The 20306-nt window shown below is 34.6% G+C and overlaps 1 protein-coding gene across 2 annotated transcripts in view; it reads left to right on the top strand.

Annotated features, from left to right (window-relative positions):
• The window catches only part of NEBL (nebulette), a 144005-nt gene that overhangs the window by 18334 nt on the left and 105365 nt on the right, over positions 1 to 20306 (top strand). For both annotated transcript variants that reach the window (XM_036761958.1, XM_036761956.1), the window contains one exon: positions 6975 to 7085. In XM_036761958.1, the coding sequence (XP_036617853.1) occupies positions 6975 to 7085 (111 nt within the window). The remainder of the gene's footprint in view (positions 1 to 6974; positions 7086 to 20306) is intronic.

Below are 20306 nucleotides of genomic sequence, written 5' to 3'. Positions count from 1 at the left end.
TATAAAGCAAATGATTACATGTTGCCCTTCATGTAGATGACAAGAAACAATTAAGCAATAATTACAAAATAGAAGCAAATCCTTATTTTATTACTTTTCAACAAAGGTGGCATTTTCAGATCTTTAAATACTATTTTGGGATTAGGGGGTTTTCTCCACTTTGTGAAGTTTCTCCATGGGTGTGGGTGGGTGGGGTGGGGTGGGTGTCAGTTTGGTTAATGTGTCAATGACCTTCAAAAATGATGATTTGTATTTGTATTAATGAATATTGTTTTGCACATATATATATTGTTGTGTGTATATCAATGTACATATGTATGCATATACATACATTTATTTAATTTTTTGGTGGAAAGATATGGAGGTGGTGTGGGCTTCTGGCATTCATTGGTGTAGGGAAATACCATAACACCTCCTCTATCATTATACATCATCATCTTGTACTTTACTTATAGTCTTATAGAGTTGCCTGAAACACAGAGAATAAGTGACTTGTCCCTGGTTACACAGCTACCATGTGTCAGAGGTAGTATTGAACCCTTTTCTTCTTAGCTTGCCTTTTATCTACTATTCCATTCTTCTTTTTTAATGGTATGGTACTGGAAAAAATGGCTAGACTGAGTCAAATTATTGGGTTCTGTCATGTCTGATTCTTCATGACCCCTTTTGGGGCCTTCCTTGGCAGAGATACTGGAGTGGTTTGCCATTTCCTTCTCCACAGATGAGGAAGATTAAGCAAACAGGGCTAAGTGACTTGCCAGGGTCACAGAGCTAGTAAGTGTCTGAGGCCAGATTCGAACCATGGAGATGACTCTTCTTGACCCCAGGCCCAGCACTCTATCTGTTGTGCCATTTAGCTGCCCCTGGATGTATAAACTTTTGATGTTTAGTTTTTTATGCCTCAGTGTTTAGATTTGAAAAATCGTGATTCAGAAAACTTTTCTTATGAACAGGCGATCAAGGAGGAACATCGGTTAATCAATAATTTTTGTAAAAGTTAAGTCATTTAATACATTTAGTATTATGTGTATATATACCTTGCATCAGAAGTCCAGAGGATTTTGGAATACCTGGAGAGTTCCAGAGAAAGCTAACAAACTTTTCTTCTGAAGTATAACAAAATGCTGCCTGAATGATAAAGTTAAATAACAAAACAAAACAAAACACCTCCTCCCAAATAACTTAGTTCATGCCATAGAGCCATATTGAGGTAGAAAAAAAAGCCAAGTTAATGTTTTGTTATAGAAAATTCTTCATAGATATTTATATAGCATGTGTGTGTATAATTTTATACAAAAAGGGAAGAGAATAAGTATTTATATAGTGCCTACTGTGTGTCAGGCTCCGTGCTAAGTGCTTTTTAAGAATATTATCTCATTTGACCAAAGATAATGATATAATCCTTGGAAGAATCCTTTAGTAAGTATTCCGTTAATTTTTTTAGAGGAAACCTGCATCCTTGTTGTTCTGTGCTAATACTATATATCATACTCAACCACTTTCAAGGTGTTTTAATGCCATATATAAAATGATTGCTTTGGTCACAAACAGACAAGAATATTTTAGATATCTTTAATGTGAAGTTGTACTCAATGGTATGTGAAATTTAAATAACATTTTTATCAATGAGTTGGATAAAGACATAAAAAGAATGCCTATCAAATTGGACATTTCCCTGAGCTAGGACAGATAGCTAACACCTGAAGGACTGAGTCATGATTCAGAAAACTATCTTAAGGTCTTAATTCAAAGACTGGATGTTCATTTACTGGGCCTATTTTGGGGATTTTGAGGAAGGAGGTGTGGGTTGAACTACCTGGCCTCTGAAGCCCCTTCCTTCTGAAATTCTGTGATTTGATGTTTGCATTATAAATAATCCCTCCCTCCCTCCTTTCCTTCCTTCCTTCCTTCCTTCCTCCCTTTTTAAAAAGATCTCCAGGTTGGTAGAGAAAATGCCAGGTAGCTCTTCATTATCGTTGATCAAATTTTCCATCATTACAATGCAGACCTACTTTTTTCTAATTCTAGTCTCTATATAAACTATTTTTCCTCTGGTAATTTTTATCCTTTTTTTTTCTATTCCAAATAACAATAACATACTCTAGCCTTTGGGAGACTGACTAGAGAGTTGACCTGAAAGCCTGGGAGAGCTCTTTTCAAACCTCAACGTTGATAGTACTGTCTGAGGATCCTGGGAAAATCTCTTGACTTCTTTGCATTCTGTAGCCCACTTTTTATCCAAGGCTATTAAGTTGCATCGGTAGAGTGATTTTCTTCATCTGGAAGTTACCTATATAAATAAAATCACAGGTCAAGTCCAAAACAGCACACGTTTATATAGAGATTTAAAGATTTGTAAAGTGGTTTTCATACATAGACTAATTCTTTTATCTTCTCTTAATGGATCTATTTTCATTTTCTTTAATGATCTGGGTTGTTCTCTTCAAAAACTTAATAATTTCCACTTTCATGGTTTATTATTCTTTCATAATAATTTGTAATTAATTCTTTTAAGTTGCTACTATAATATTTTTTCCAAGAAAACTCATAGACCTTAACAAAAAAGAAAAGCTTTTCAATCTTATGTGCCCATTGTGTGAATAACCTTATGCTGTTTATTTATACAATGTCAAAATGAAATACGTGTAAATGTTCTAGAAATTATATTTTCTGCATAGACATCATGAAAAATGCTGTAAAACTCAGAATTTTTCACCCCTTAGTTCTGATATGATAAATAAAATCTTGGGACAACCAGATGCAAATAGTCTTATGGTTGTGGTTAAGGCAGTCATCTTTTCCCATCTTTATAGGGCAAACTTTGTATTTCTAACTGCCTTGGTTGAAAACTAAACCTTGAGTGTCTGCCATCTTGAAAAAGTTCTCATCCCTTAGGAATGGCTCCCATTCTCAAATGGCTATTGCAGTTTCATCCATTTCCCTCATCTAGACATAGCCTATGTCTGCTTAGCTTAAGTTAGAAGATTAGAGCTGAGTACTAGGAACTGAATTTGAGATTTATGTAGCAAAAATCCTGCCATACACACCTAACCACAGTTCTGTAAGAGCAATGACTACTCAGCCTCTAAGGTCCCATACCAAACTGAGAAAATTAAAACAGAATGTTTTTCATTCACTTTGGCCAAGTCAATACCCCTTTACGGTTGAAACCAAAGTAGTATAAACATTTCAAATATATAAGCAAAATTTCAGAATTCAGATGATGAAATGGAGTCATAAAGTTGGGAGTCTAAGATCATTTGGTCAAATTCCCTTATTTTATAGACAAGGAAATTTAAGTACAGACTGGTTAGAGGCAGTGCTGGAACTAGAATCTGAATCTTCTTACTCTTAATACATTATGCTATGCTAGTAAAAACAGGAAAGAAACTCCAAAGAATATTTTTTAAGTTTTTTAAATGTCAAAGATTCTGGAATGAAAACATTTAGTGCCTCAAAGAAATGAGGAATGAGTACTAGTATTCATATAATACTATCTTGCTTTGAGTTCTTACTCATGGTTTAGATACATTCTATGTTTGGTTATGAATGGTTTGGGGGAAAAAGTTGCCTGTGTTAGCTACCAAAAGCACTGGTTGGTATTATGTGTGATGTTCTACTAGAAATAGTAGTGAGAAAAAGAGAACTTTTCCCAAGAGCAAGACAAAAAAAGAAAGAATAAGCAGCTAAGTGTGACCTCTCAATCCTGTGGGATTGAGAATTCAGAGGCCAAACAAAGGCATTCAAACAAGAGGTTAGAAAGTCCTTCAAAAACAGTCAAAAGTGCTCCAAAGTACATTGGAAGAGGAGTCTGACCCTATGACAGCCTCCAGTGACATCATTTGAGATTGAAGCATGGATGCTCCAAGCTTTTGTGATTTTGCTAGTGTAAGGAATTCTCAGTGTGAGAACTCCATGTAGATCTCAACAGTTCTATTATACAGAGAATAAGTTCTTGGGAGTAGTTTGTGGCACATGAAGATAGAAGGACTTGCTCAAGGTTATATAGCTAGTAAGTATCAGAAGTAGAATCTAAACCCATATCTTCCTGATTCCAAACCAAGCACTCTATTCATTCTTCCTCAAGACTTCTAATTAATACTGTATTAAAATGGCAATTTCATCAGTAAATATTTATTAACCACCAACTATATATATATTATATCCACACATACAAAGGTGGTGAAGTATTTACTGATGAAACACATATAAATGGTTGGTATTGTGTGAAACACACACACACACACACATATACATATGTAATTATAATATAAATATCTCTATCTCTATATCTATCTCTATCTATCTATCTATCTATCTATCTATCTACCTATCTATCTAATATGTTCTTTGTGGGACACAAAGATAAATTAAATGTGATCCTTGACCTTAACCAGAAAGTGGCATTTCATTTCCTTTCCATCATGAAGTCTTAGAATTACAAGTTTTGCTAAAATCTTGCCAAAATGAAGTTCAAAGTTCAGTTTAAAAATTCAACAAATATTTATTAACTTTGAGGAGTTTCCTGATAAGTCTGGAGAGTGTAAAATTGATCCAAGATATTTAGATTCCAGGTTTATCCAGCTTGACTGTACAGCTAGCAATAGTTTCTTCATTTTCCTTTGGCTTCTAGACATGAATTCATTTTACATAAATAAAAACCCCAAAATAATAAACACAACAGATAAGAAATAATGAGAACTAATAAAAAAGAAAGCATTTTAGATTCAACATATGGAAGAACTATCATATATCACTCAAACAGTATGAACTTATCTGTGGATCTCTGTCATCCTTATGCTGTTAATCTAAATATCTTATATGACGTTTCTGGGACTTTGTTCCAAATGAGGCATGATGTATAATGTTCAACATATGATCTCTCTAGCCCAGCAGTCTATCGGAATCTTACTCCAGTGCTTCATGGCAGCATGAAAGTGAACCTTGGTTCTTGAAGGCCGTTGTCAATTCGCCATAAGTTCCAGGATTCCTGGAGGTCCTTCCATGCTGGAAAGCCTTTGAATACAGCTCCAGCAATCAGTTATGTAAACTTCTCTTCCCAAAGTTCTAACAGTTTCTTAATTGTCACATCTGATATCCCTTTTTCCCATCTGCATCTTTCTTGATGCAGCCTTTGCCACTTTTGATCTCCAAGTTCTCCTTGATTCTCTCTCTTCTCTAGGTTCTTGTAACACACCTCTCTATTGGTTTTCCTATGTTCTATTTGACTTCTTTTCAGTCTCCCATGCTAGATATTCATTGAGGTCACACCTGCTAAATGACTCACCCAGTAGGTGTCCCACTGGATTCCAATTCTAGGCATACTCAAACAGATCATATCTGACATAAGACACCATGGGACATTTGAGGGAAGAATATGTTGCCCTCGATGATGTCAACTTCAATTTTTGATCTTCACTCAAATTTTTCTTTCATATTGGGTATTTTGCCTTGGGATCAGGTCCTTTGATCTGCCCTGCTGTATTCCCTCACCCTGATTTTTCATTCCTCTTTTCCTGAAGAGAGCATTGATGATGTTAGGACTCCTTCCTCTATGGCTGTTTGTTGCTCTTTTCATAATCATAAGATCGTGGTTCATTTGATCACAGATATTGACCTGGAAAGGATTTTTTTATCTCAATAAGCAAAATGATGATCTATTAATATTCTATTATTTTCTATTTTCTTTCATAATTATGTCCTGTTGTACAAGTTTATTGAAAACGTATGTTCTCTATCTCTTATTTTCTCTTCACAGTCTCATTTCTTATTGTAAGCAATGTATTATAACATTTCACAGTAAAATGTGATATTCATCGCATAGCATTTGTGTAACAGGCAGTTGAAATGATAAAACATTGGAATACTCAGTGCTGTGAAAGAAGAAAAATATCTTTAAGAAAATGCTAAGTTTTAGTAGCTACTGATTGCCATCTGCAGTTCTATTGCCTACTTTTTTATATCAGCACAATTAATTACTTTATACTTTGCTTAAATACTTAGTTTTAATTATATAATCAGCTATCAACTTAGCCAAGCAATTTAGTAATGGAAAATATTATTTGGTATAACAGCAATTTCATCAGACTAGGAAGAACTCCCATTGTGGAAACTTACTTTTCCACTGCTGAGTGGCAACTTGTTTGTAACTTACAATTTTTGATGGTTGATTGGGGAACTGAGAGAGTCGCAGCAAGGATGTATCAAAAGTAGGTTTTAAACCCATATTAATACTCTTCAGATCTAGCCTCAATCAACCACATCATCCGTATCTCTCTCTTCATAATAAACTTGAATATTGACTCAGTAATCCAAAAATTTTAGGCAAAGAATCTTTGAAATAATTCTATTGATTCTGTAAAAATCTGGAAACTTGGAGATCATTGAATTAGATGAAAAATTACTGTAGGTGGTATATTTTTCTGATGTTAACTTGAAGCATGGAATTTGCTCCTGTCATAACTGTAGCTATATAATGTCAAAACAATCTATAGATGGGTGAACAATTCAGGAACCACGTGATTCCTTTGCCTACACAATGCAGAACAGATGGTTTTCTTGATTTTCCCCCTAACCTCTCATTTTTGGTTATTTTGGCATCATATAGATAGAGCCAGTATGTGTTAAAATAGCCTGAAAGATCCCCAAATCCTATAGATTTCCCCGATATGTGGTCTGAGATTTGAATTAAAGTAGGATTTGGTGTAGATCTTAGTGGACATTCATGAGTACTAGCTAAAGAGCCAAGATTAGAAATGTAAACAGTAGTACTAGGAACAAAGAGTTACATGTGTTATCTTGGTTAGATATTAAAACAAATTACACCATTGGTGGTGGAATTCCAATGAATAAGAAAACATTTTATCTGTTGTGTAATCTAATAATTATAATTCTCATTGAATGAAAATTAAAAATATTAGTATTTGATGTAACAAAGAAAGAGAAAAAAATCTGCATGTACTTCTGTTTTCAAGGTTCTCTACAAACAGAAATACGATGCTGCTAAAGGAATATCGGACTACTCACATATGAAGGAACCACCTGATGTAATGCATGCCATGGAAACCAGTAAACATCAAAGTAATGTAAGAGTATTTATTATTTGTCTGTGACAGACATAGTCATATTACATCTCTGTCCCAACAAGCATGTAAGCTGCTGGACAGTCAGTACTATCTAGCTTCTGGTTTTTCTCTCCTTGGTGACAAATACTAGCTATATGACCCAGAGTAAGTCACTTACCCTCTGGGTCCTTTAGGCCAGAGGTGTAAAACTAAAATAGTGATGGGGACCACTAATCTATACAATAGAATCCCTTCTGCCTGCCCAGACTTAGTTGTAAAATGTAATGTTATTTATGGGTTTTTTTTGTATTTTCATTTATTTTTGTATTTATTTATTTTTGTGTTTTGTATTTTTATTTATTTTGTTAAATATTTCCCAGTTACACTTTAGTCTGGTTCAGAGGCACTAGGGAATGTTGCCAGCAGGCTGAATATTTGACATCTCTGCTCTAGCCAACTCTAATGCATAAGTTATAATGTATAAGAGAAGATGACAGTCTGTGTTTGTGGAGAGAGTTGTATCCTCAGGGAGGTCCCTCTGCCAATGAAATCACAGGTCCATGCCCTACCCCTATCTCAAGGGATACCTTTGCCATAGGAAGCCCTTAATAAATGTTTATTGAATTGGATTGCATTGATTCATCAATTAAAATGCCATATTTCCTTTTTTGTCTCCTAGGAATATTTTGGTTCATATTTAAATATTATGAGAAGGATAATTCCCCTTTTCTAGAGCAGGGCTAGGAGTGCACTCTCTCCCCACCCTGTTCTTTATTGGAGAGTTATTCTCTCTAACTGGGGCAGCAAGCACAAACAGATCCATAGCTGCACTTCCAAGTTCAGAATGACCATGAACGTAGGCCATATTTTATAAATCTGCCCTGCAGACACGAACTGATGTTTCATTTCAAAGGGTCGGAAAGGTACTTGTTATCTATTGAGGATTAATTTTGTATAACTTAATTTCTCACCATATAAAATTCTGACTTCAGGGTCATATACCTCAGCAGAGGCAATCTGCAATAGGTATATATATATATATATACATATACACACACACCTTGGAAGCAGCTGATTAGCAATATTAAATTGTATAAATCAAGGATAAAATAAGAATCTAGTGAGATTTTACTTAAAATGAATGTGTCAGAAAAAGTTATTTTCCAATGATGGGTTCAAATTGATAAAAAGAAACTACATGTGAAAGTTATGACTGATCACAGTGTAGTTTCTAGGGGGTGGTTTATAATGAATTTCCAACCTAAGGTGCTATAATCTAACTGCTTTAAAAACAAAACAAGAAACAATCTTTGAAACTACTGAAGGGAATGAATCAAAAAAACATAAAATAAGATTTTATAAAGTGAGTGTCAAAGTTGGTTGTCAAACTGTAATTTAGTTTTGTGATGTGCTGTCATCCAGTTTATAAAGAAAGGAAAAAATGAAAGAGACAAATTTGCTTTAAAAAATCTCCTGGAGTTTTTATATGTAACTAGATTTTGTAAACAAAGAGATAAGAGGTAATGGCTTAGGTATAGGGGGTAGATGAACTTGCTAGATGAACTCTGAATGATAGGACTTAGGGAAATACAGATAAAAGCCATTCATTTCATAGGACTTGAGTATTATTATTTTTGAATCTTCGTTTTTAAAGGTATACTGTTGAAATGCCCAAGAGACTGAGGGAATCTGAGTAGAAAGCTCTTTTTATCCACCATTCAATACTGTGTACCTGGGGGAGGCAAGATGTGTGTTTACCTAGACTCCTCTGCCAACTCAGTCCAACCTTTACATGTGGAGTTTGTACATATAATAGGATTAGAAAGTGTTTAACATTATTTGCCGAGTTTTTACAGCAAGACAGATACTTGTAGTCTATCATGTGAAATATGATATTCTGTTAGAGTTGAGACCGTGTAAAATAATATATTTATATTTATGAAATTTTCATGTAGGCCTTCGAAGCCACAAGAAAAATTTCTTCTCTTTGGTCCATGGAGATAGACATGGAGGCAGACTGTTTGTCATGTCTTCAACAATATTACTTTCTAGACCAGAAGAATTCACTTTACCTTAATACTTAAATAATTATTATTCCTTAGAAACAGGTGATATTTATTTTTGATAACAAGGAATTTGCTTTGAAGAATTACCAAATAATGGAAGAAAAATCTCTCATTTTGAACCAAGATTGTTAAATTACTTAATTCTATTAACTGTAAACCTGAATTGCTGATTTATTTGAAGCAATGAAACAAAGATGAGCAAACTAAACAGATAATTCTCTTGTCTTCATATTGTCATGCTGGAGCTAGACTAGCAATTACTGTCTGTGGTAATGGAGAGAGAGAGTGAGAACCATGGATAATGGAAATCCACAGATAATCCCCAAATCTCATTTTAGCTCTTAGTTGTAACATCCTTTCCAATCAAACCTTTTACTAAATCTCTTAACAATGAAAGGAGGGATAGTTTCCGGGGATGATACCGAGATGGCAGAGTGTAGAAAGCAAGTATAGAAAGCACTCAGCTGAGCTTTCCAAACAACTTTAAGATAGAGCCTTAGATTGAATTCTGGAGCGGCAGAACCAACAAAAAGTCAGAGACATTATTCCAGCCCAAGACAACACAGGAGGTCAGAAAGGGAGATCTGTGACACAGGGGAGGAGGCTGACTTGGAGCCCACGTGGCTGAAACTCTAGTGGTGGGACCAGGTGGTGGTGACAGAAGCAGCAGCAAGTTTGGGAGCCCTCAAGATAGACACAGAAAGGGGGACTGGCAACTGGTCAGAAGGAGATTACAGAGTATCCCACTGCTAGCTCTGGAGACAGGACCAGACACTAGCAAGTCCATTACCTACAATGACATCTGGGTCATAGTTCAAATGCAAGAGAGGCACTTTTGGTCAAGAGGGAGTAGAAGCCCTCAGGGCATTATTTCTTTTGGTCACAAAGGATCAGGGATCCTGAGGAATGTTTTTTTTTCTGGCCCCAAGGGATCAGGGAGCTTGAGGAACAATATATTTTCTGATCCCGAGGGAGCAGGGGCCAGAGTGAGGGACCAGAGTGTAGACCAGGAGAGTAGTGACCACACCTCTCCCCAAATCACACCATCTTGGAAGCACCAAAAAAATTCCAGCCCCTCAGAACTAGCTCTGAAGACAGCAGTGTAAAAAAACCTAAAGCCTGAGACACTACCCCTCCCCATCTCCATTGCAGGAAACAGAGCCTAAATTTAACATAAAGTTCTAAATCAAGAAATAGGGTGGGAATAAGAGAAAGCAACAACAAAAAATGAACCTCATAAAAATTACAATGATAACAGGGAAAAGCAAGACACAAACTCAGAAGAGGACCACAAAGTCAAAACAGCAGCTACAAGCAAAGCCTCAAAGGGAAAAAATGTGAATTAAACATAAGATCAACAGGAATTCCTGGAGGAGTTAAATGATTTTCAAAATCCAATAAGTGTTGGTAGAAGAAAAAAAATTAACTAAAGAAATGAAAGCAAAGAAAGAGAATTGCTAAAAGACATTTAATGCCTTAAAAACATAATTGGCTACATGAAAAAAAAGGTACCAAAATTCACTGATGAAAAGAATTTCTTAAGATTTAGAATTGGGCAAATGGAAGCTGAGGACTCCATGAAACTTCAGCAAACAAACAAACAAAATATCAAAGCACGAAAAATAGGAGAAAATGTATAGTATTTCATCAGAATAACAACTCACCCAGAAAATAGATTGAGGAAAGATAATTTAAGAATTATGAACTACCTGAAAACCAAGATCAAAGAAAGAGCCTAGACATTATATTCAAGAAATTATGAAGGAAAATTACCACAGTATCCTAGAACCAGGGGGTAAAATAGAAATAGAAAGAACCCTGGGGCAGCTAGGTGGTACAGTGAGTAGGGCACTGGCCCTGGAGTCAGGAGGACCTGAGTTCAAATCCAGCTTCAGACACTTGACACACTTACTAGCTGTGTGGCCTTGGGCAGGTCAATCAACCCCAATTGCCCTGCCTTTCCCCCTCTAAAAAAAGAAATAGAAAGAATCCACTGATCAGCACCTGAAACAGATCCCAAAACGAAAAATTCCAGGAATATATAGTCCAATTCCACAGCTCCCAGGTCAAAAGGAAAAAAAAAACTCAAACCACCGGAAAGAAATACCCTAAATTCCATGGAACCACTGTAAAGATCACCAAAGATTCAGCACTTACCACATTAAAGGAGTTGTAGGCTTTTAATATGATATTCTGGAAGGTAAAAGAGCTGGTATTATGAAGAAGAATAACTTGCCCAGCAAAATAGTATAATAATTCAAGGGAAAAAGTAGATATTTAATAAAATAAAATATTTTCAAGCATTTCTGATGAAAAGACCAGAGCTGAATAGAAAATTGACTTTTAAATACAAGACTCAAGAGAAGTGGGAAAAAGGTAAATATGAAGGAAAATCACAAGGGACTCAATAAGGTTAAACTGTTTTACCTTTCTCTAAAGGAAGATGATACATGTAACTTCTAAGAACTTTATCATTATTAGAGCAGTTAGAAGGATTCTACATAGAAGAAGGTGCAGGGGTGAGTCAGTTGGGGCAGTGTTAAAAAAGGATAGATGAGGAGGAAGGAACAGAAAGGATTGAGAAAATTATCTCACATAAAAGAAGGAAGCAAAAAAGAGCTTTTACAGTGGAGGAGAAAATGGTATGTGGGAGTATGGGCAACACTTGAACCTCATTCACATCTAAATTGATTCAGAGAGAGAAAATACATACACATACTCACTTGGTAATATAAATCTATCTTACCCAACAGGGAAGTTGGAGGGGAAAGGGATAATAGAAAAAAAGGAGGGTGATAAAAGAGAGGGAAGATAAAAGAAGGCAGTAGTCAGAAGAAAAAGAGATGTTAGAGGGGGAAGAGAGAGAGAGAGAGTGAGAAAGAGAGAGAGAGAGAGAGAGAGAAACAGAGAGAGAGACAGAGAGAGAAGGGAAGAGAAGAAGAGAAAGAGAAGAAAATAGGATGCAGGGATATGCACAGTTAGTAATCATAATTGGGAATGGGATGAACTCACCCATAAAATGGAAGCAGATAACAAAATAGATGAGAAGCCAGAACTGAGCAATAGATTGTTTTCAAGAATCACACCTGAAACAGATACTTACACAGACTTAAAATAAGAGGCTGGAGCAGAATCTATTATGCTTGAGCTGAAGTTAAAAAAAAGTGGAGGAGTAGCCATCATGATCTTAGAAAAAGCAAAAGCAAAAATTGAACTAATTAAAGTGGATAAACAGGGAAAACATATCATGGTAAAAGGCTTCACAGACAATGAAGTCATAGCAGCACTAAATATATATACACGAAATGACAGAGCATTTAAATTCTAAAAGGAAAAGTTAAATGAAATACAGGAGGAAATAGAGAGTAAAACTATGCTAGTAGGGGACTCCAACTTTGCCCTTTCAGAGCTAGATGAATCTAACCATAAAATATAAAAGAAATAAAGAGATGAATGGAATTTTAGAAAAGTTAGTTGTGATAGACCTCTGGAGCAAATTGAAAGGGAACATAAAGGAATATACTTTTTTATTCAGCTGAGCATGGCATCTTCACAAAAACTGACCATTGTATTATGGTATAATAACCTCAAGACCAAATGTAAAAAAGCAGAAATTCTTTTCAAACCACAATGAAATAAAAATTACATTTAATAAAGGACCATGGAAAGATAGTTACAAAATTAGAAATTAAATAATCTAATCCTAAAGAGTGTGTGGGTCAGAGAAAAAATCAGAGAAACAATCAGTAATTTTATTCAAGAGAATGACAATGAGATAGCATTTTAAAATTTGCAAGTTGCAAATAAAATTGTACTTAGGGGAAATTTTATACCTCTAAACATGTAGATCAATAAAAGAGAGAAAGAACAGATCAACGAATTGGGCTTGCAACTTAACCCTAGAAGAACAAATTTAAAATCCCCAATTAAAAACCAAAGTAGAAATTCTGAAAATCAAAGGAGAAATTAATAAAACTAAAGTAAAAAATGAGCTAATAAAAATAGTTGGTTTTATGAAAAAAAACCTATCACAATAAAATAGATAAACCATTGGTTGATTTAATTTTAAAAAAGAAGAAACCAAATTACTATTATCAAAAATGAAAAGGGTGAAAGCAATGCCAATGATGCTGAAATTAAAACAATTATTAAGAAGTATTTTGCCCAATTACATGCCAATAAAACCAATAATCTAAGTGAAATGGATGAATATTTACAAAAATATAAACTACCCAGATTAACAGAAGAGGAAATAGAATACTTAAATAACCCTGCCTTAATAAAAGACATAGAGCAAGCTATCAATTACATCCTTAAGAAAAAAATCACTAGGACCTGATGAATTTACAAGTGAATGCTACCAAACAGCCAAGGAACAATTAATCTTAATGCTATATAATGTATTTGGAAAAAAAGACAAAAAAAATTCCTGCTAAATTTTTCTAGGATACAAATGTACTTTTGATACATAAACAAAAGAGCAAAAACAGAGAAGAAAAGCTATAGACCAATTTCCTTCATGGATATTGATACAAAAACTTTAAATAAAATACTAGCAAGGTGATTACAACAATATATCACAAAGATCATATACCATTACCAGTTGGGATTGATAACAGTTACGTAGGGCTAGTTCAATATTGCAAAAACTATCAGCATAATTGACCATATCAGCAATAAAAACAATAAAAATAATATGACTATCTCAATAGATACAGACATAGCCATTGACACAATACAACACCCATTCCTATTAACGACACTAGAAAGCATAGGAATCAATGAAACCTTTCCTAAAATGATAAGCAGTACTTAATGAGGAAACAAAACTATCACTCTTTGCAAATGATATGATGGTATGCTTAGAGAACCCTGGTGAATCAACTAAAATACCAATTGAAAGAATGGACAACTTCAACAAATTTGCAGGATATAAAATAAACTCACATAAATTAGCAGAATTTCTACATGTTATCTACAAAACCCAGCAGGAAGAAATAGAGAAATTTCCTTTAAAATAACTGCAGACAATATAAAACACTTGGGAGTCTACCAGTGAAGACAAACTCAGGGATAATATGAACACAATTATAAAACACTTCATATAAACAAAGAAAGATCAAAACAGAGAAATATTATTTGCTCATGGGTAGACTGAGCCAATATAATAAACATGACAATTCAACCTGTTAATTTACTTATTTAGTGCCATGCCAATCAAAATCTTTAAGAATTATTTTATAGAGCTAGGTAAAATAATAAAATTTATCTGGGAGAACAAATGGTCAAGAATATCAGGTGAATCAATGAATACAGATTTCAAACTGTTACAGAGTGGTAATCATCAAAACAATCTGGTATTGGCCAAGAAATAGATTCACAATTCACAGTAGTAAATGACCATAGACAAACCTAGAGATCTAAGTTCTGAGGTAAGAACTCACCATTTGACAAAAGTTGCTAGGAAAATTGGAAAGCAATTTGGCAGAAACTAGGCATAGATCAGCATCCTCACACCATTTACCAAGGTAAGGTCAAAATGGATAAATGATTTAGACATAAAGGGTGATATAAGTAAATTAAGGGCACACGGAAAAATATACCTTTCAGATCTAGGGATAAGGGAAGAGTTTATGACCAAACAAAAAGTGGAGAGGATCAGGGAAGTAAATAGAAATTAAAGCAATGAAACTGAAATTAATGAAATGAAAGTAAAATTAAAGAGCTTTTGTACAAATAAACTAATGCAGTGAAAATTAGAAGGAAAACAGGAAACTTAAAAAATATTATACCAAGTTTCTCTGATAAAGGCCTCATTTCTCAAATATATAGGGAATGGAGTGATGTTGACAAGTGGTCAGTACATATGAAAGGCAGTTTTTGGAAGAAAAAAAATCAGAGCCATCAATAGTCACATAAAAAATGTTCTAAATCAATTCTAATTAGAGAAATGCAAATTAAAACAACTCTAAGATATCACCTCATGTCTGTCAGATGGGATAGCATGACAGAAAAGGAAAATGAGAAATGTTGGAGGGGATGCGGAAAAATTGAGACACTAATTCACTGTTGGTGGATATGTAAACTAATCCAACCATTCTGGAGAAAAACTGGGAACTATGTCCAAAAAGCTATGAAAATGTGCATACCTTTTAACCCAGCAATACCACTGCTAACCCTAAATGCTAGTTCTGTATCCCAAAGAGATCAAAGAAAAGGGAAATGGACCTCTTTGTACAAAAAATATTTATTGCAGATTTTTTTGGGGGGAGCTGGTGTTGGCAGTGAAGGATTGAAAATTGAAGGGATGTCCATCAATTGGAGAATGGCTGAACAAGTTGTGACATATTATTTTGATGGAATACTATTCTACTATAAGAAATGATGACCAGGATGATTTCAGAAAAACTTGGGAAGATCTATATCAATTCACAAAAAGGAAGTAAGCAGAAAAAGGGAAACATTGTACTGTATACAGTAACAGCAATTTTGTAAGGATGATCAAGTGTGAAAGACTTAACTGCTTTAATCAAGACAGTGAGCCAAGATAATTCCAAAGGATTCATGATGGAAAATGCTATCTACCTCCAGAGAGAGGACTGATGAACTCTGTATGCAGCTTGAAGCATATTTTATTTTTCTTTTATTTTTGTTCTGTTTTATTTTGCAACATGCCTAATTTGCAAGTATGTTTTGCATGATTTCACATGTTTACCCTGTATAAAATTGCTTTCCTTTTCAAAGAGGGGTGAGGGATGGAAGGGAGGAAGAGGATTTGGAACTCAAAAAGTTGAAGAAAACTGTTAATTTTTTTTGTTTTTGGAGGGGGCAAGGCAGGGCAGTTGGAGTTAAGTGGCATGCCCAAGGTCACACAGCTATTAAATGTGTCAAGCGTCTGAAACGGTGAGGCAATAAACACAATGATAGTTGTGAATATGCCTATGTAGTTCTGTATCGTACAGTATGAGAAACTTTCCATAAAGAAGGTAAAAGAAGTATAACATTTATTCAGACACCAGAAAATCATATCCCATAACCAAATGTTCAGCTCCCACAGCCAGTCAACCCACTTTATCATAACAGCAAGGACCTTAAAACACCATATCACAGCCTGGAAACTTGCCATCCCCAGACCTCTCTGATCCCTGCTGGAGTCTTCCCAAGACAAACTCACAGTACAGCTAAGTCAGCCTGTTTGGTTCTAACAATCACGAGGGTGGCCATTATCAGCCATCATCAGCCATAACATCTTTCTCTCTCACCCTCTCAGCATTTTCTGTGACATAATTTCCTTTTCCTGTCAAGAAGTTCCTCCCACCATGTAACTTAGGCTTCCTGTGATGTAAGCATGTCACATGGCCTATTAATGGGTGGGAAAGATCTTGAAATCCAAATTACTACTACAGTGTCTGAGGCCAGATTTGAACTCAGGTCCTCCTGACTCTAGGGTCAGTGCTCTACTCACTGTACCACCTAGTTGCCCCTTAATTTTTTTAAAAAAAATGTAAGTAATTGAGAAATATTTAACAAAATAAAAATGTATTAAGTAACCAAACCAAACAACAGTGATCAGAGGCACTGCCTTGCTTTTCTAAGTGCATCTCCAGTGTTTAGTACAGGGCTTTGCATATAGTGTTTAATAAATGTTTCATTCATTTTTTTAGAGAGCAAGTAATTTTGTCATTTTTATTTTTCCTTCTCCCTTTGAAAGAAGTATTAGTAAGCAGTATGATGACTAGAAGGGAAGACAAAAACATTTTCTTGCTACTACATACTTGGCAGTTGGCCATACTTTACTAGACTAATTTTGTTGGGGAGTCCAAGAGAGAATTTTAAAAAAATTATAGCTCCAGTGAACTTGGTAGGCCCTAGAGGGCTTTGTTTATTAATTATCCAGCAGTTTAATGATCCTAAAATCTGAAAATAGATACTTTTCTATTCCCCACAACATCCTCATGAATAGAATAATATTCAAAGTGAAATTCAAATATAGAACTCATGGTTTTGTAGTCAAGGGTGATGTCATGGTTGATTTCAGTTGACTAAAGAAGTTTATTTAAGACCCAAATGCTTACAGTATTGATTTAAAAACACCTTTACGTCAGCGGGTATAATCAAAAGATTCAAACTCCTAAACTTCATGTTTTCTAGGTATATTAATAAGGAAATAATTTTAAGAGTCCACCAATCCAAATCTCTTTGTATCCAAAGTGACCTAGGGCTTGCCAAGTTTTGTTCTAATGAAATTAGCAAATTGGAGATGTTTTATCTCTTTTCTTCCCTCCAAAGATAGATTTGTAATGGAAGTAATATCAGGTGATTAATGCACATCAGTTTTATCAAATGTAAAATCTAGTGGTTTTGAAATGAATCAAACTAATTTTACTCTGGTTCATGTTTTGCAAATAACTGTCTATTCATACACATGATAAAATTTAAGCTGATAAACTTTTTTTAAAAATTGAGATTAATAATCAGCCCAATGTATGTGACTTTAATATTTGGTAAGGGAAAGAACAGGCTTAGTGCTCTTTTTCAGAATGACAAATGAGCTTTCTTAAAGGTAATAAAACAATATAACATTTTAAAGATTTTTTCCCCCCTCAAGTAAGTGCTCAGCTTTACAGCTAAGTCAATAATGGATTGCTGAAGGACATATAAAGCTCTACCTGAGTAACCAACGCAATTCATTACACTGTGGCTTATAAGTGCTTCTTGGGAAGTATATTATCAGTTGAAGTCTAGAGCTTACCTCACATTTCAATTTATTTTACTATATTCCAAGACTGGAAAAATGCCAGCTTTGGAGAGCGTGTTCAATTCCCACATTCCTCGACCTTAAAAAAATGAATTTAGATTCTGTTACTTTGGAAATGACCCTAGTTTTAAAATTTAGGTTTTCCTGCTATGTACCTTATTCTATAGTCTCTTTTATTGAGGTGGTATTTTCTATTTAAAATGTAGTAAGAGGCAGAAAAAGGTATACGGGCCTGAAGCCAGGAAAACCTGGGTTTCAAGTACCATGCACTTCTGATGGATATTGGCTGTGTGACCCTGGGCCAGTCATTTAACTCCTTAGTGATCTAACTTAGTGAAATCAAGGTCAAATAGAAATACGAACCACTAAACCTAAGGATCCCTGTGAATGCATATTGACTTAGAAAACTACATATTAGTATTATCTACATTTCATTGTATTTTTATCTATTTTGCTAAATATTTCCCAATTACATTTTAATCTGGTTTTGCTAGAAAGTGTTGTGGGTTGTATGCAGCCTGCCACATATGTGTGACATTTCTACTCTATTTAACGTTGTGTGTCTAACTCTTCAGAGAAGGTGCTGACCTACATTAGTAGAAGGATTTTCATCATCTGGGAGTTTCCCTTTTCGGTGAAATCAGAAGTTCTATTAAAAAAAAGAGAAAGCAGGATATATTTGATGTATGAGAATGATTGCCTTGCATTTACTTCTCTTTTTTCCTTCTCTAAACTATACTCAATTAAAACCATTATTCTAAGAAAGGTATCTTTTTAAAAAGAAACAAACATAACACCAACTCTGTATTTTCAAGAAAGTGAAAATAAGTGTTGTGCATGTTAATCAATTTCTCAGTAGTGAAAGGAGTGTCTGATGAAATGGAATGACTGGTTCATCACAGGAATTGAATCTGAGAAGACACTTAAGTACTGAGTTGTGCTTTTGGTAGTCTTACTTTTCTCAGGACCTAGATGGAGACATCAGAAACTCCATTATTTTTTTAAAAATGAATCAAAATATTTTGTTCGTATAATGCTCTTATATTTTTATGAAGAGACAGCCTATTTAATTTAAATTGCACAACCTATAAAGAGACAATCTAATTTAAATTTAAATTTCATAACCTTTGATAACCTATTTAAAAGTTAATTCGATTTGAGAGCATTTTAAATTACATTAAATTTTCAATTAACAAATATTTGTTTTCTTTCTCTCCCATCCCCATCAAGAAAGAAAAAAAAGAAAACCTTTGTGACAAATATTCATAGCCAAGTAAGATAAATCCCCACATTGTACATATCCAAAAATGTAGATCTCTTCCCACATATTGAGTTACTTAACTCTTTGTCAGAAGATGGGTAGCATTCTTCAACATGGTTCCTCTGGAATTGTGATTCATCAGAGTTCTCTTGTCTTTCAAAGTTGGATGTCTTTATAGCATTTTTATTCCATAAATTGTTGTAACTGCCCACTTAACTCTGAATCAATTCTTACTTCCCATGTTTCTTTTAAGTTATCTGTTTTGTCATTTCTTTTAGCATAATAATATTCTGTTTCACTAACATACCATAATTTCTTCAGGTGTTCCCCAATTGATGGAAACCTTTTTTTCCTCAACTTTTTCAATCTAAGGAGTGTGAGGTAGAACCTCAGAATTATTTTGTATTAATCTACTTATCAGTGATTTGGTCCATTTCCATATGACTATTGATAGTTTGATTTTCTTCCCTTGAAAACTCTCTCTGCTCATATTCATTGACCACCCACCAACCAGGTAATGATATTTATTCATTTTTCATTAGGGAAACTTGCTGATTTTTTTCTGATTAATTAATTCCTTCCCCTCCTCCAATTGCAAACAAATTGTGTCTGCATTAATTTTGTTTATGCAAGAACTTTTAAATTTTATGTAATCAAAATTATTCATTTTGTCTTTAGCGATCCTCTCTTTCCCTTGTTGGGTCATAAACTGTTTTCCTATCCAGAGATCTGAAAGATAATCTTTTTCTCACTCATCTAATTTGTAATATGATCTTTTATATCTAGGTTATGTATCCATTTGGAGTATCCAAGTATAGGATCAATAAGCATTTATTAATCATTTATTTCAGAGCCTACTTTGGGATCCTCAGCTTTTGATTGATGAGTACTCATCATATATCTATATATCCATATCTCTCTGTATTTGTATATCCAAATTTATCCGTGAACTAGATCCATGATGCTTCGACTCTCAGGCTATCTTTGTGACATGTCATGTGCCCTTTTGGCCATCCCTCCCTACCCCTTGCTTTCCATCTTTAACTCTGAGAAAACAAATCAGGTCAACACTCTCACTTCTGGAAAGGATCCATTTTCCTATGACTCTAAGCACCTGTCTTATGGCTTGCTTGATCAAAATATCCCTCCTTGGCTAC

This window comes from Trichosurus vulpecula, chromosome 5, assembly GCF_011100635.1.
Source record: "Trichosurus vulpecula isolate mTriVul1 chromosome 5, mTriVul1.pri, whole genome shotgun sequence".
Lineage (NCBI taxonomy): Eukaryota > Metazoa > Chordata > Mammalia > Diprotodontia > Phalangeridae > Trichosurus > Trichosurus vulpecula.
This window is presented reverse-complemented; position numbering and strand designations above follow the sequence as displayed.